The 14,543-nt window shown below is 28.0% G+C and overlaps 1 protein-coding gene across 1 annotated transcript in view; it reads left to right on the top strand.

Annotated features, from left to right (window-relative positions):
* Positions 1-13,457, top strand: part of LOC112600196 — a 131,182-nt gene extending 117,725 nt beyond the window's left edge. The window contains exons 8-9 of the mRNA XM_025347368.1: positions 6,700-7,000; positions 13,264-13,457. Of these exons, the coding sequence (XP_025203153.1) occupies positions 6,700-7,000; positions 13,264-13,382 (420 nt within the window). The 3' untranslated portion in view covers positions 13,383-13,457. The remainder of the gene's footprint in view (positions 1-6,699; positions 7,001-13,263) is intronic.
* The last annotated feature ends 1,086 nt before the right edge of the window (positions 13,458-14,543 follow it).

The following is a 14,543-nucleotide window of genomic DNA, read 5'->3' as shown; positions in this document are numbered from 1 at the left end:
TGGGAGTACACTTACATCGTATATTTATATGGTTTAAAAAAGGTTTCAAACGAATATCATGGTGAAACTTTTATTCTCTTCAAAACTAATCTTCTTAAAGCTACATATTTTTAAATATATAATTATTTTTCATAATAATATACCAAAGGGCAAACAAGTATATATCCTGAATTTGAATTGAATTAATTAAACAATTTTAAATTTTTATTATATTACAAATTGTAAAAAATATATATGGTGTAAACTAGAATTAAATATAAAAGGTTTCAGTTAAAATATGTTTATTTTCATCCACTCGTGCAAATACCAGCCATTTCTTACAGCATTTATTTTCTAATTTAATATTTTTTATTACGCAACGACAACTTTATGTTAGTGTTTAATAGGTAAAAATAAAAATTGTGGTAATATATAATAACGAAGTATAATTTTTATGGGATCTCACTCAACTTAATAAAGATATATTTTTAGATTTCATTTCAAAAATAAATTTAATTCATCTAACTTTTTATTGGTATTCGTCTCTATTGGTTTTAATGTAATAATCATGACAGTAATCAAATGCCATTTTTAGATATTCTTTGTGATAATATACAACTATATATTATTTTAAATTAAAATTATAATGCTACGAGTCGTATTTTTATTCAATAGCTGTACGTTTTGCACTGTAAAAACTCAAAAACATAGAGATTATTATACTTAAAAAATAAAAAGTTCATATTATTTCCACAAATGAAGTACATCTTGAATAATATTCAAAATTATAAAATTAAATGTTTTTTTTTTTTATATAACATACAATTCATAATATTGAGTTTAATTTAATTTAAATTATCGCTAACAATGTTTATTAATAATTTATTTATTTTACATGTTCATACAATATTATGTCAATGTAAATTTATGGCAAATTATGACAAATTCGTTGCTTATTAATTATAATAACGATAACTATTGGAACAGCATCGCTGTTTAACGAGTCACTATATATAAACTGGTACATAATTATTGTACGCCAAGAAAAATCACGTTCATACTGTTAAACAGTGTTATTGTTTACGTATAGGTTTCAGAGTTCGTAGGTAACATTTCACATATTTACTAACATTAAACCCACTCACACGTACCTAGTGTTGCTATAAACTCGATTACATAGGTACACTTTACACAAAAATTTAATATTTTTAATTATATTTCGAGATTTTTATGTCTTTTGAGATGAATAAATTCTAATAAATATTTGTTTAGCAATATAAGTTTTCATCATGCTTAATTTTTAAAACAATAAGTAATCGAAAATTTGAATAATATATATAACACTATAATAATTGAACAATGATAATTATTCAAAAGTTGAAACCTTACTGAGTTGTTAAATTTTTGTCATCGTGTACTTGAGCAGTTTAGTATTTAATCTATTCAAATTAATTTTTTAAGAAAATATTCAGATTTTCATACGTATTTTTAAACTTATTTCTCAATGAATTTTTTTTTAAATGATTAAAAATAAAAATATTAATTCATTGTTTTAAACTTTTAGGGCACAGACATTTTCTTAAGTTTTTTGGGACATTATATTCTCAGTCCTATTACTTTTAATAATATTATAAGTATATTAAATAATAAAATGGAATTGTGTTATCTATACACCATGTGTTAATTATAGGTATTAAAAAATTATTTTTATTATAACTAATAATGCAAATATAAAAAAGAATTGTTAGGTATATAAAAAAGTGAATATAAAACAGTTGTGCGAGCACGTGATCATGTCCTTATAAAATGCAATGTCTGCATAATAACTAACTGAATTACCCATCGTTGCCGGATTGTAGTAAAAAAATAAGGTTTTTGAATAATTATATACATATATATTAAAAATAAATATATAGTTATATTAATATGACAATAATATTTAGGAAAAACATAAAATGGAAATTAATTTAACTTCTTAAGTTTTAATAAACTTCATAAATACACACATAATATACGGAAAAATAATTGCAAATATTTCACCCAACACAAATAAATTGACAGTTAATGAAAATTTAAATTTATTTGTGTATTATTACAAAAGAATATCTTTAAAAAACTATATTCATTGTATCTCTTTTGTTTTTCGATATTATTTGAATTTTTAATTTTTTCAAAAGATCTAACTCTGGATATGGCTGCATAAATTTGACCATAACTAAATACAGGTTAGGGCAAATTTAACCCTATATTTTATTCAACTTTTGTCTCCGTGCTTTGTTTATTGTCATACCAAAAACAATTCTTTTTGGAAATTGACGCCTTATAAGTGAAAAGAGAGTATTTGAATAACTCATATTTATTATGGGTTTTGTCGACGACGATAGCACAGCAGTAGACGGTAGTATATTTACTTTATGGAGGGTCATGATTACGTACGTCACACCAGCCCCCTTTTAAAAAATATGGAAATTATATTTTTTTTAACTGTATTCACATGAGATAAAATACCGCCTCGTATGAAAATACAACTTTAAGTCGTATTTAATTATTATTGTCTTTTATTTCTATATATATTAAAAATTTGTTTTTACAAACATGGGATAAGAGACCGATGGCCTATTTGGCCATCAATACCTTTTGACAAAAATCGGGAACATGCTTTACAATTATAATATAACTAAAAATATGTACAAAGTAATATTGGGTATTTTCAGTGGGTCGTCGATTATACTTGTACACCAAGTTCACTGTCCCTATTACCTTTGTAGACACTATCGAAATATCGATATTTTTGTTCTGATATTAGTGATATTTGATTAGATTGTGGATTGTAATAGGGGAGGATCCAGAAAATTTTCCATGGAGAGGACCTAACTACACCAAAAAAAAAGAAGAAGAATCCATCAGATAAAAAAAACATTTTGACTCTATTACAATATTATACGAAAAAAATATCATATTTTAATTATTTTAATTTAAAATAAATTAAATATCAATATCGATATATTATTGCTTTTGAGAATATTATCAATATATTGATTTTGACATTGATTTTCGTATCCCTATACCTCTGGAAAATACCAGAGATAGTCAAAGCCTAATTCCCGGATCAGGATGAAAGGTATTTTGTCAGGAGATTAAACACACTCAAATGAATATGTTTACTGAAAGGCTCACCCAAATAGATGGCAGTTTAATGAATGTATGACAAGAAGGTTAGTATCTACTCCGTCGATCGTCGTTGTCCGGATTTGGCGGTGAATAAATACAAAGGCGATGGTATGCCGGTAATTTGCCGTGAAAACGGTGGTTTTAAGTATTTATCCACCGAACCTCATCCATTGATGAATAATGTCTTATACCGTCGTAGTCGTCGGCGTTGCTGCTGGATGCTATTCTCGTAGATTTTTGGATCAACGTTCGCAAGTCAAATCGCCGGCAAACAAACACTATAGGGCGGGGTTTGTCAATAACTCACCGTTAAAACGGCGATTTTCTTGTTTGTCCGTCGGTTTTATGATAATAACTTTCATTGTTGAATTCTGGTTGCTGATAGTGATGGTGTGGCTGGAACTGACCCGGTTCGTTGGTGTCGGCTCGTATTTATATTCTTTTGAGGCGTGAGCGCGATCTGTTATTGATCATCTGTCAGCGCCATCTGTTGGGAGTTTTTGTAACTATCCCTCTTGTTCTGGTGTTTTGTAATTCGTCGGTTCTTATGTATCAAGTTTGACCCGTTACATATTTTATCATTTAGTACGTCATTTTTATGAATTTGTTCAACAAAAGGACTAAGATATATCAAAAAAATCTTCAAGGAGTTGGCGTGACGTCACACCAGCCCTCCATTTAAGAATATGAAATTTTTTTTTACCATTCTTTTGCACTCTATTTGTACGTTTTTGTACATGAAATACAAACATTTGTTTGCTAATAATTTTGCGAGGATCACAAAATAACTTTCCAAAAAAGGGTGGAGGAGGGGTGACGACGAAAAATTAAACTAAAAGCTCACCAAAAAAACTAAGGGTTAGGTTATCATACGATCGAATATGTTTGATATAATAATATTATTATGTATGATGATATAGAAACCCTATGACATAAATATTCATTTATGACTCATATATACTCTATGGAAAATAAATAAATTCATTGGCATATATATTTGCACCCATGGAAACAGAATGTATATTATTGTGTTGCATTATTTATATTATATATATATATATGTATACTCATGGGAAGTATATACAATTTTTGGGATATAGACTATCATCTATGGCTAATATATGTATACACTATTTGAGAAATACATACACTCATTAGCATAATATATTTACATCCATGGATAATATTTAAACTCTTTGGGATGTAATATAAGCTCTTTGAGAAATATATAAGCTCTTTGGGATATATATATATATAATCTCTTTGGAAAACATAAAAACTGTTGGGGAATTATATAAACTCTTTGGGACATATTTTTCATCTGTGGTCACAATTTTTTCCTTGACCAGAATCTTTTTTTTCCTTGTTAGAATCGATGACGCCACGGGAATTGCTTTCAAATTGCTTCGCGACGCCACCATCGTTTAATTTGAATACAAATAATACATACGTTATGGTAACAACAATAGGGGCAGATAAAGACAGTCCTCCCTACTTGCTCCTTCACAATGGTAAAGTGTACATAAGCTCCTTGAAGATGTTGATGATGTTGGACGGTGTTTTTGGCGGGCCGACCGAAGTCCGCCGCCCTAGTATTCTTGTGCCTTGTTACGATTCCGTGACTGTCGTCCCACCCGTGGTGCCATGTAAAGGAGTAGAAAAGCGAGTCGGTGGCATCTGCAGATTGTTCAATTCTGCTTCTCCATGACCCTTTTGTCTTCTTCCTTGATCATAAGGATTGCTTCCGCTATGCAAAGGAATTGAGTGCGAGTGCTCGGATGTATGCTTCGCGTAAGATCGATCCCTGGTCCTTGACACCTAGAGGGCCGCAAAGGAGGTCCGTTACCTCTTCTGGTGTTGGTAAATGACCATTGAAGAAGATGGTATGCTGTAATGAGATGGCCGCAACAAACGCAGGCTGCGTCTTCGACGTGGTTGAAATTTTTGAGGTAACAGCCATGACCAGAAGAGTCTGTGACATTGGAAAGTCAGGTTCATGAGCGTCTTTTTTAACCATCGTGTTAAGTTCAGAAGCAGCCGATGAGTCCAACTGCGTTTTATCATCCTGTCCCATCTGACCTGCCAGGATGCAACTGAGATGAACCCTCTCCACCTCGTGCATAGTTGCCAGTAACGTTTGTGTGTTGTCTATTTAGCGATTCCTGGTCCTTGCTCGCTCGTGGGCAAGGAGGTCAACAGGCAACATCAAGGATGTGACTGACGACACGTCGCTGAATATGGAGTAGTACACTTAAATTAGTTAGTCATTGATTAATATCATTAAACATATTATATCATATATATTTGATTTAATGATTAAACTTTTAGCTTCTTTGATGAGTTTTTAGTTTGTTCTTATATCTCCCCTCCCTTTCTTCAAAATATATGTATAAAACTAATAGTGTGCAAATTTTTATATTGCGCGTACAAATATGTACAAATCGAACGCAAAAGATTTACAAAAAAAAATTTAATATTTCTCAAGCGGGAGGAGGGCTGGTTAGGTTATGCCTAATGATCGCCTGAATGAACGGCCTGACATCACGCCAACTCTTCGAAGAATTTTTGATATAACTTAGTCCATTTGATCATACAAATTCTGGGCCTCTACGCACAAATTCATCCAAATGACATACTAAATGATAGAATAATAAAATTCCATATTTTTAAAAAGAAGGGCTGGCGCAACGTACGTGTCGTAATTATGTGCGACGACAACCGGACGATACCACAGTAGTGCAAACTGCAGTTGACGGATGAGTATTGGAGGGGTTATAAAAATGTGTGTAATGCACTGTATAGGAACGGCAAATAACGTGCATTGTTACACAAATACACGAAAAACTAAATATATCCAAGAAATTGATAAATTTTGGAATTTTCTCATTAGATAACTAATCTGCACTTTCATTAAAAAAAAAAAAAAATCATAAAAATCGGTCTAGTAGAACTTCAGATATAACTTAACAAAAAAATTGTCTCACGTTTTAATAATATATATAGATATAAATAATTAATTATTTGTGTATAAACTAATTATTTAGATTTTTTAAGATAATTTTGAGCTGCGTACGAGTTAATTCCCAGGTACTTGTTTGCCTTTATTGATACCGTTGAGTTGATTCCCGGTTTCCCTCACTGTTTAAGTACCAAATTATTAATTCTCCCCTCCCCCAAATTGTACATAATAAGTACTAAAAGACTATTATTATAGCACCCACCATAAAAAAATCTTAGATCCGCCACTGATTACCAGTATACCACGACATCACTTCTCTTAAAAAAAAAAATTGTTTTTCCTTAGATTTCCTAGTCCCATTGTTCCTGCATTTTATATTGATAAACAACAATAGGGAATCAACTCGTACATAAATTAGGTCTCGGAAATCAACTCACTTACGCCGTAATTTCGAGTGTTTTTTGTTTAAAGTTATATAGTATAGAGTTATTATTGTATACCTAGAAAATATTACCTACAATCTTAACTTTGCTTGTATAAATAAAGTTGTTAACCCCAGGATAATAAATTTAATATGTACGTATATATAGATATCGCCAGTAAGGTACACGTGCCAGCCAACAGGCACCAGTTGCCTAAGTTCAAGGCGACCTGCAACCCTGCCGGCATCACCAACACAGAGTCCCACGAAGACTACGGTAACCGCTACAGCCAGTTCGGTGGTGATGGCTTCAACTGGTGGGGCGTCCTCAGGTTCGCGCAGGGGTTCCAGGAAACATGTCCAATTTCCGGATTTTGATACTCCCAATCTAAAGTCTGCAGACCTGTTGCACGCGAACTGGAAACAAGGATCATCGCCGCCACCCGAACAGGGCACTGTGACACCCACAGGTTATACATAAATCGGTGCAACTCGTCTACGGACATTTAAAATATTAAATTTTAAGTTATTTTTGACGAAAACTGGACTTTTAAAGTATTATTTTTTTTATAATCACTCAATAAGTAACATTATTACTATAATATATACTAATCACTAGAATAATAATATAAATTTAAGCGATTTCTACGCCACCTCAAAAGTCTGCACACAATGCATTATAGTAGTATTACAAATTTTTTCATAAAGCAAAATTATATGTGCGCAAACGAATTATACATAACACTGTTACTACAGTCTACAGATGTACAAAGAGATTTTATTTTAAAACTGAACGTTATACAAAGCGACTCAATTTTTACTGTGAATACTCGTTATTTATAAGTTTTTTGTTCATAATTAGAATAACCTAATTACAAGTCAACATAACATCTTAGGAAAAACCTTCTTACTACGTATTTTGCTTTGTCGTCGTTTTTTAAGTTTTTACTTTTTCGAATGACAATATAAATCTTAAATATCGTATTACGAAATCCAGTATTTTTCTTAGAATTTTGAAGTATAAAAATTAAATCTTAAACGTATAGTTAATTATAGTTATAAGTATTTAAAGTTTTTAAAGAACGAAGTAATGGATAAATACATTTTGCGAGATACACCTGAGCCACTCCGTTCACCGTTCATCAAAACTGTAAATACTTATATATTACTTATTAACTAATCGTTAAAAATTAAATTTTAATAGATAAAATTTCTCAGATATACCTACATATTTATTTGGAATAAGAAATTTTAAATATTATAATTATTATCATGTTGTTATTTTTTTCAAAAATGTTTTCCTGTAATAAATTTTATTTATGTAATAAAAACATTTTCAAAAACGACTATTCTTTTCAAAATAACGGCGAGTATTGACTGTTAAAAAAAATCATAGGGTATAAAATATTATTTAATCATTTTCCGATATTAATTGTGTTTTTTCATCTTATATTTATATAATTTCAAGTAGGACAAAATATATGTTTTATGCACGAAATGCATGATGGTAAAAATTATTATTTAAATACTTATTATAGTAAATTATTATAATTTTATGCACTGTTATAAATTTCCCATCATTAACTCTTAACTCCAAAACATCTTTGAAAAAAGTATATCTTATGTCTCAATCTGTAATTCCTGATAATTCTCCAAGCCAAAGATTGAACAGAAGCTGATGTCGTGATCTACTTCCAACGCAATCCTTTTTATTTAAAACCCTATTATAGGAACATCATATTATGTAAGTGACTTCTTCAAATCAAATTTTTTTAAAGTTAAATCGTTTTTTGTAAATATTACTTACTGACTACGGCCGTATATATTGTATACTCAGATCATGTACATCAGTAAATCAAATAAAGGAAAAAATAAAATTATTATCGTATAAGTTTTAGATAAAAATAAATCTTGTTTGTATTCAATTGTCGTTATTTATAGATACCTCTGTTGAAATCGTGACAAATATTTTTTTCAACGGATAATAATATTTTAAAACACATTACTATTATTAGTATTGTACAGTAAAATGTTGTAAAGTAAAAAAAAAAACACCATAATAAAATAAGGATTTTTGCAAAAACCAGCATTGTTATTTCAATAATATTTATGTTAGGATAATAAGTATAGTATTGGTTTTACGATCACCATTCAATACTGACGGTGTTATGTACTACCAAGCCTGGGCATAAACGAGTTAAAAAGTTAAAGTTAAGTTAATTTTAATTTTTTAACTTAATTTTTTTTTAAATTAATTTTCAATAACTTAATTTTTAACTTAACTGATTTTTATTGGTATTAGCTTAATAAAAAACGAGTTACTTTTAATCATACCCAAATTAAGTACATTTAAAAAAAAAAATTCCATTTTGATATCATTTACTTGTTTAAAAATGTATAAAATTTGTTTTAGTAAATTAAAAAATTATATTTTATTTTATTTATCTTTTAGTACCTACTACTTAATTCTTTCCACCTGTAATTTAATTTTCCAAATTTAGTTATTTTATGTATAGTAAATCTATTTTTTTGGGCCTAACAATGTTTATGAATTTTATAATTTCAAACTATTTTACTGGCTATTTTATATATTAAAAAAAAAAATAATAATAATAACTTAAGTTAATTGAAAATGTCCATATAACTTATAACTTAATTGAGTTAAAAAAAAATTAGATTAACTATTAACTTTTAACTTTTCAAAATATATTCTATCAATTTAACTTAACTCAGTTAAAAATTATCATAAACTTGCCCAGGCGTGTGTACTACACATGTATATTTAATATAAGTGTAGTTATATAATGATTTTTAATACATGTTCATATTATAATTCGTATAAATAAAAATAAAACAAATGTATAGTTCATTACCCGAAATTCGGCAACCGATCTATAGCAACCATCGAGATATCATCATGATTATATTATTTGTTTTTAAATACTTCAAATGCATGCTGAATATGCATTTTAACCTTAATACGCATAAAGGTTATTTGAATTTGCTTTAAATAAATATCACGATCAATGAACAGAAAACTGTTCGCATTCATACGCGTTATCGCAGTAATAATACGTTATTATTGTGCAATTGCGCATAGAGGGAGGTAACGTTTATTGTGTACCTTGGTGACTGCACACGTTTTTATGATAGGTATTTTTATTCCTTTCATCTATCGCTATCGATAAACAGAGTAAACCATTTAACGTAAGACATTCGTTGTTATATTTCAGTCAACATTATCCAACGTTTTTGAGTATAGTCATTTTACATAAATATTTACAAAACAACATTTTCGAAGAAAATAAACTATATTTATTTAAGTATTTTACTGTTTAAATGATAAAATACATATTTTTGATTTCATATTTGAAAGCATGATAATATAAATATATCAAATAAACTATTCAGAGCTTAAGATTTATAAAAATTAAGTTTTGAACATATAGCTCATCTAGGTAATAGATCAAAATGCTGTGGGGTAACACTACACCGCTTATCAAAACCTCAAATAGTAATAAATATACTTTCTCAGAACTATGTTGTTTTTTTAACGACTTAAAACCATGAAAAATAATATCTTTTGAAATATCTTGCGTGAAACGGCTCTCTTGGGATATACATAAATAAATTTTAATTTTTTTTCAAACCATATAAACAGTATTATTTTTTACTTGACCGTTATTTTTCATCCTTATGTAATATAAATACAAACTAATTCATGAGATAATAAATATAATTTGTCCGTATATGATATTAATAATGCACAGTTTATGTTACATATTACAAGATATTTAGGTAATTAGGATTAATGAAATCGGTCAATTGAACTAAAAATTAAAATTATGAAATATTTTTTTCATTTCAAACACATAAGTTAGTTTTAAACTATTATTTATAAAAAAAAAAAAAAACAATTTTTGTTTTAACAAAAAATGTTTACAGTGATCTTTGCAAAGTTTGCATGTGCTATGCAGAAATAATATTATTTCGTATGATTTTCTTCTAAAAATCGTTACTATATTTGTCATTTTAGGCCAAAATCGAAAGATGATGCGAACTGATGTTCGTTAATTCATCACTGTATAGATATTAAAGATACCAACTAATGTTAAAATATATTGCCAATTAAATCGATGGTTATGATTAGATATTAACGTACGTACCAACACTTATAGACTTCTGGTATATCAGCAGATACTGACATGTGTCGACTAATAATGGCAAAACTAAGAACACTACTATCTGTACACAGGGTATATTATTATTCTGAAAATATTTCGATTTTAACCCACTTTGTCGAGTATATTTTATATAAATGACATAAATTCAGGAGATACTATGTACCCAATATTTACTTGCATTGCGCTATGATAGGATTACGAACAATTGATCGTGATAAATAAATGAAGGTGATTTATTATTATTTTACACGGAAAATTATGCATGCGAAAACTTTGATTTCACGTGTAAGTGTATTGTTTTAACAAAATTCTAGTACCTAACTTAGTCTACGTGTAATCAATACAATAGATTGCTTAGTATGTATTTTACCTAAATCTATTTTTTATTTTTTCGTGATTTTTTACGCACACGTTTGTACAAATTAGATTGATGGTCACTAAATAAAAAGAAACACATATTAGTTTAGGTCTTGCACAAAAATTTATATTATTATCGCGTAAATGTATAGTACACGAAATCTACTAGGATTTGAATTTTTTTTTTATCGTTTTTAATTGATTACAGTTAAAATTAACCTACACTTATTTAATATATAGCAGTTATTTACAATACAATGTAAGTAGTCTAGATTTTTTAATGTAACACTTCTATACTTTAATTATTATATTAATAATAGTCATAGTTTTTTTTATTATCGTTTATACCAATTTCTTACTCCCTATACAATACCTATACTATTAATTTTACAATGTCACAAAAAAAAATGTGCCTATATTATTATAATAAACAGTTGTTCTTAGAAATTTATTTAAAAATGTTTTATTTGGTTATAAATTATAATATTTATAAAACCACGCATGAGTATTAAATATACGAAAAATAAAATTTAATAACAACATAGACGATATGTCTCGAGGATCTTATACATATTATGTTCATAATTAAATTGCCAGATCATCTTGTTAATATGACCTGCACTCCACTACATGTTACTTATAACATTATATTATGGGAACGTCACAATCGATTTTGTTGTCTCCTGTCTTAAAATTTTCAACAAATATTAACCAATGTTGTGTCATTTCCTTAATAATATAATGAATTGATCTATTATAGAACTTAAGATAAGAACATAATCCGTGTTTTTACATCAGCCTTTCACTATATTACAATATTTTATGTTATGATCACTTTTAAATTTCAGCAGTTTACATATTCATTATAATTTACTCAAAAATTTAAATATTGTAAGAAAACCCAACGTATAAAAAACACAACCAATAATGATTTTACCTATAAACTTAATAATAAGTTAATTCACTACAATATTAAAGCTAATGACACAAAATGTATTCTGTCGAATAAAAATTGTCTGTGTTGTAAGTTTGTGGGTACTTTTATAAGATGGTGTGACATCTGACAACACATATGGGTGTGACTTTTTTTTGCTTTGCTTAAAAAAATATCTTGTAAAAAAAACTATGATGTCTCGTAATGTAATTCGATTTTGATAAAAACTTTTTATTTATTTTTTTGATAAGAAGAAGACTTTTTACAGAGTGAATTGAACTTTGATTTTCAACTCTACTTTAAATCCATTTAGGGTAAAAGATATAATGCGTCCAACTTTCACAAGTTTTTATTTTTTATATAATTTTAGTTTTAGTAACTAAATCAAGAACCAAAGTCAAATGCGCTCTATAAAAAGCCTTCCTATTTATAAAAAAAATTATTTAAATCAGACCCCTACTTTATGCGAGATGTAAGAGTTTTTTGAAACGTGTTTTGAGTAAATAAGCATACATATTTTTTCTGGGCGTACCGTTGACATATGCACACAGCACACCTGCAGCGTGTGTGTATCACACTAACACTGGTAATCATTTAAAATCATACAGATCTTAAGATGACGAAAATACAAATAGCCTGAATGTTACCCCTTATTAAATATAACATTATTTTACACGAGCAATCCCCTAAATGAGGGATTCGATTTATTTAGCGTTTAATAAGGAGATCAATTTAAGCAATTTTTTAAAGACGTGTTTAGTAAGAAATCATTAGTCTGATTAACTTAAGCGAGTTAAATGTATAAGAAATAATAATTGCATGCCGCCAATATGTAGTCAACTATTATTTATAAGTATGTAATATAATATAACAATATTTTAATATTTCATTAAAAACCATGTAGATACTATTGTAATATCATTATTTAATATATAGAATAAACTAAAATAAGAGATCTAAAAAACATTTAAATTCTTTAAAAAAATCACCTAACAAGTCGGTCATCAACATTTTCATAAAAAAATTATTTTTCAATTCTATTTTATTACCAACGCTCAAAAGTTCTTAATTTTTTTAAATTTAAAAAGTAGGATAATTGACTTAAAGTAAACTTCATGACCGATTTAAATTTATTTTCGATTTTTAAATCTCTTATAGTATCACTAATATTACGGTGGAAAAATAAAAGTACTTCCGAATCCTCTTAAAATATATAAATTAAAATACGCGCTCTATATAGCGTTAACGTTTATTTCAGAATTATCGAGTCAACAGCTGCTGATCGCTGATAATCGGCAAATCCATTTACAAGCCGAACTACTGCAAATATCCACGCAAAATTGTCCAAAAAAGTTTACTGCAGATCTTCAGACTTGATTCAGAAGTATATTTTTACGCGATGTCATACATCCAATATTAGCCTTATTATATAATTTAATATACAACATTATACGTTATATAATATTATTTTCTTTTAAAATAAAAAACCTTTGATTGTGTGACAAAACATTATTTTAAGTGTACTATTATCATATAATATTATTATAATAATATGTCATTTGTAAATTTGATTGACCAATTTAATTTAATAAAAATAATAATTATAGTAATGAGTATTAAAATACTATCATCACAATCCATCATTTATTACCAGTGTTGTTATTGTTATAATTGTTATAAACATCACAATATTATTATATACATATAAATCACATAAAAAAAGTCTTCTGCAATAAGAAACTGTACAAAAAACGGTAGATCATACTGAGATTCAAATATAGTCAAACCGGACAACATATTATATTTAAGAGCCAGTCTTAATTTTAAGTTTTTATTATTATTTATTACTATGTATATTGTATTCCACACGTAGCAAAGTAAAAACTAATTTATTACAAGATTTTCGAAAAATGTATTCCCAACAGCGATGTACCTAATTTGCATAACCTAAACGCCGGATGATTGATAAAGTTAGTTTTATATTGGGTAAATGATTATTATGATTATATTATTCCAATATTATACAATTATTTGACAGAAATAAAATTACTTTTGAAAGAAAAAGAGCAAAAAAAAACAAAATTCTCTTATTCTCGTTAATTTTACAATATCGATTAAACCACAAAAATAAAATTATTTTATGTACCGAAGTTTCACAGCTTAGTGTTTGCATACTACATTGCTACCTACACCCACTAGCGTACTGTCGTGTTCATTAGGAAATTCAGGTCAATTGTTTTTAATACCTTGGGGATTTATTATTTAAATGACCTAAAGATCATTATAAATATGCTTAACAGTTATATATTATTTTTTACACTAGATATAAATTATACATACCTTACACATTAATAGTTACTTCCAATGGAATGACTCCTGTCTTAATCTAAAATCTTAATCTAAATCATATAATTTCAGATACTTAAGACTCTGATGTCGATGTTCTTGAAGTTATCTAATAATTGGAAGATTAGTGGACTAAGTGGTGATCTAACCTTGTCTCGTATTTGCAAGCAAACTTTTGGATTACGTCTGTTA

The sequence above is a fragment of the Melanaphis sacchari genome, unplaced genomic scaffold, assembly GCF_002803265.2.
Source record: "Melanaphis sacchari strain LSU unplaced genomic scaffold, SCAv2.0 Contig61_pilon_pilon, whole genome shotgun sequence".
Taxonomy (NCBI): Eukaryota; Metazoa; Arthropoda; class Insecta; order Hemiptera; family Aphididae; genus Melanaphis; species Melanaphis sacchari.
This window is presented reverse-complemented; position numbering and strand designations above follow the sequence as displayed.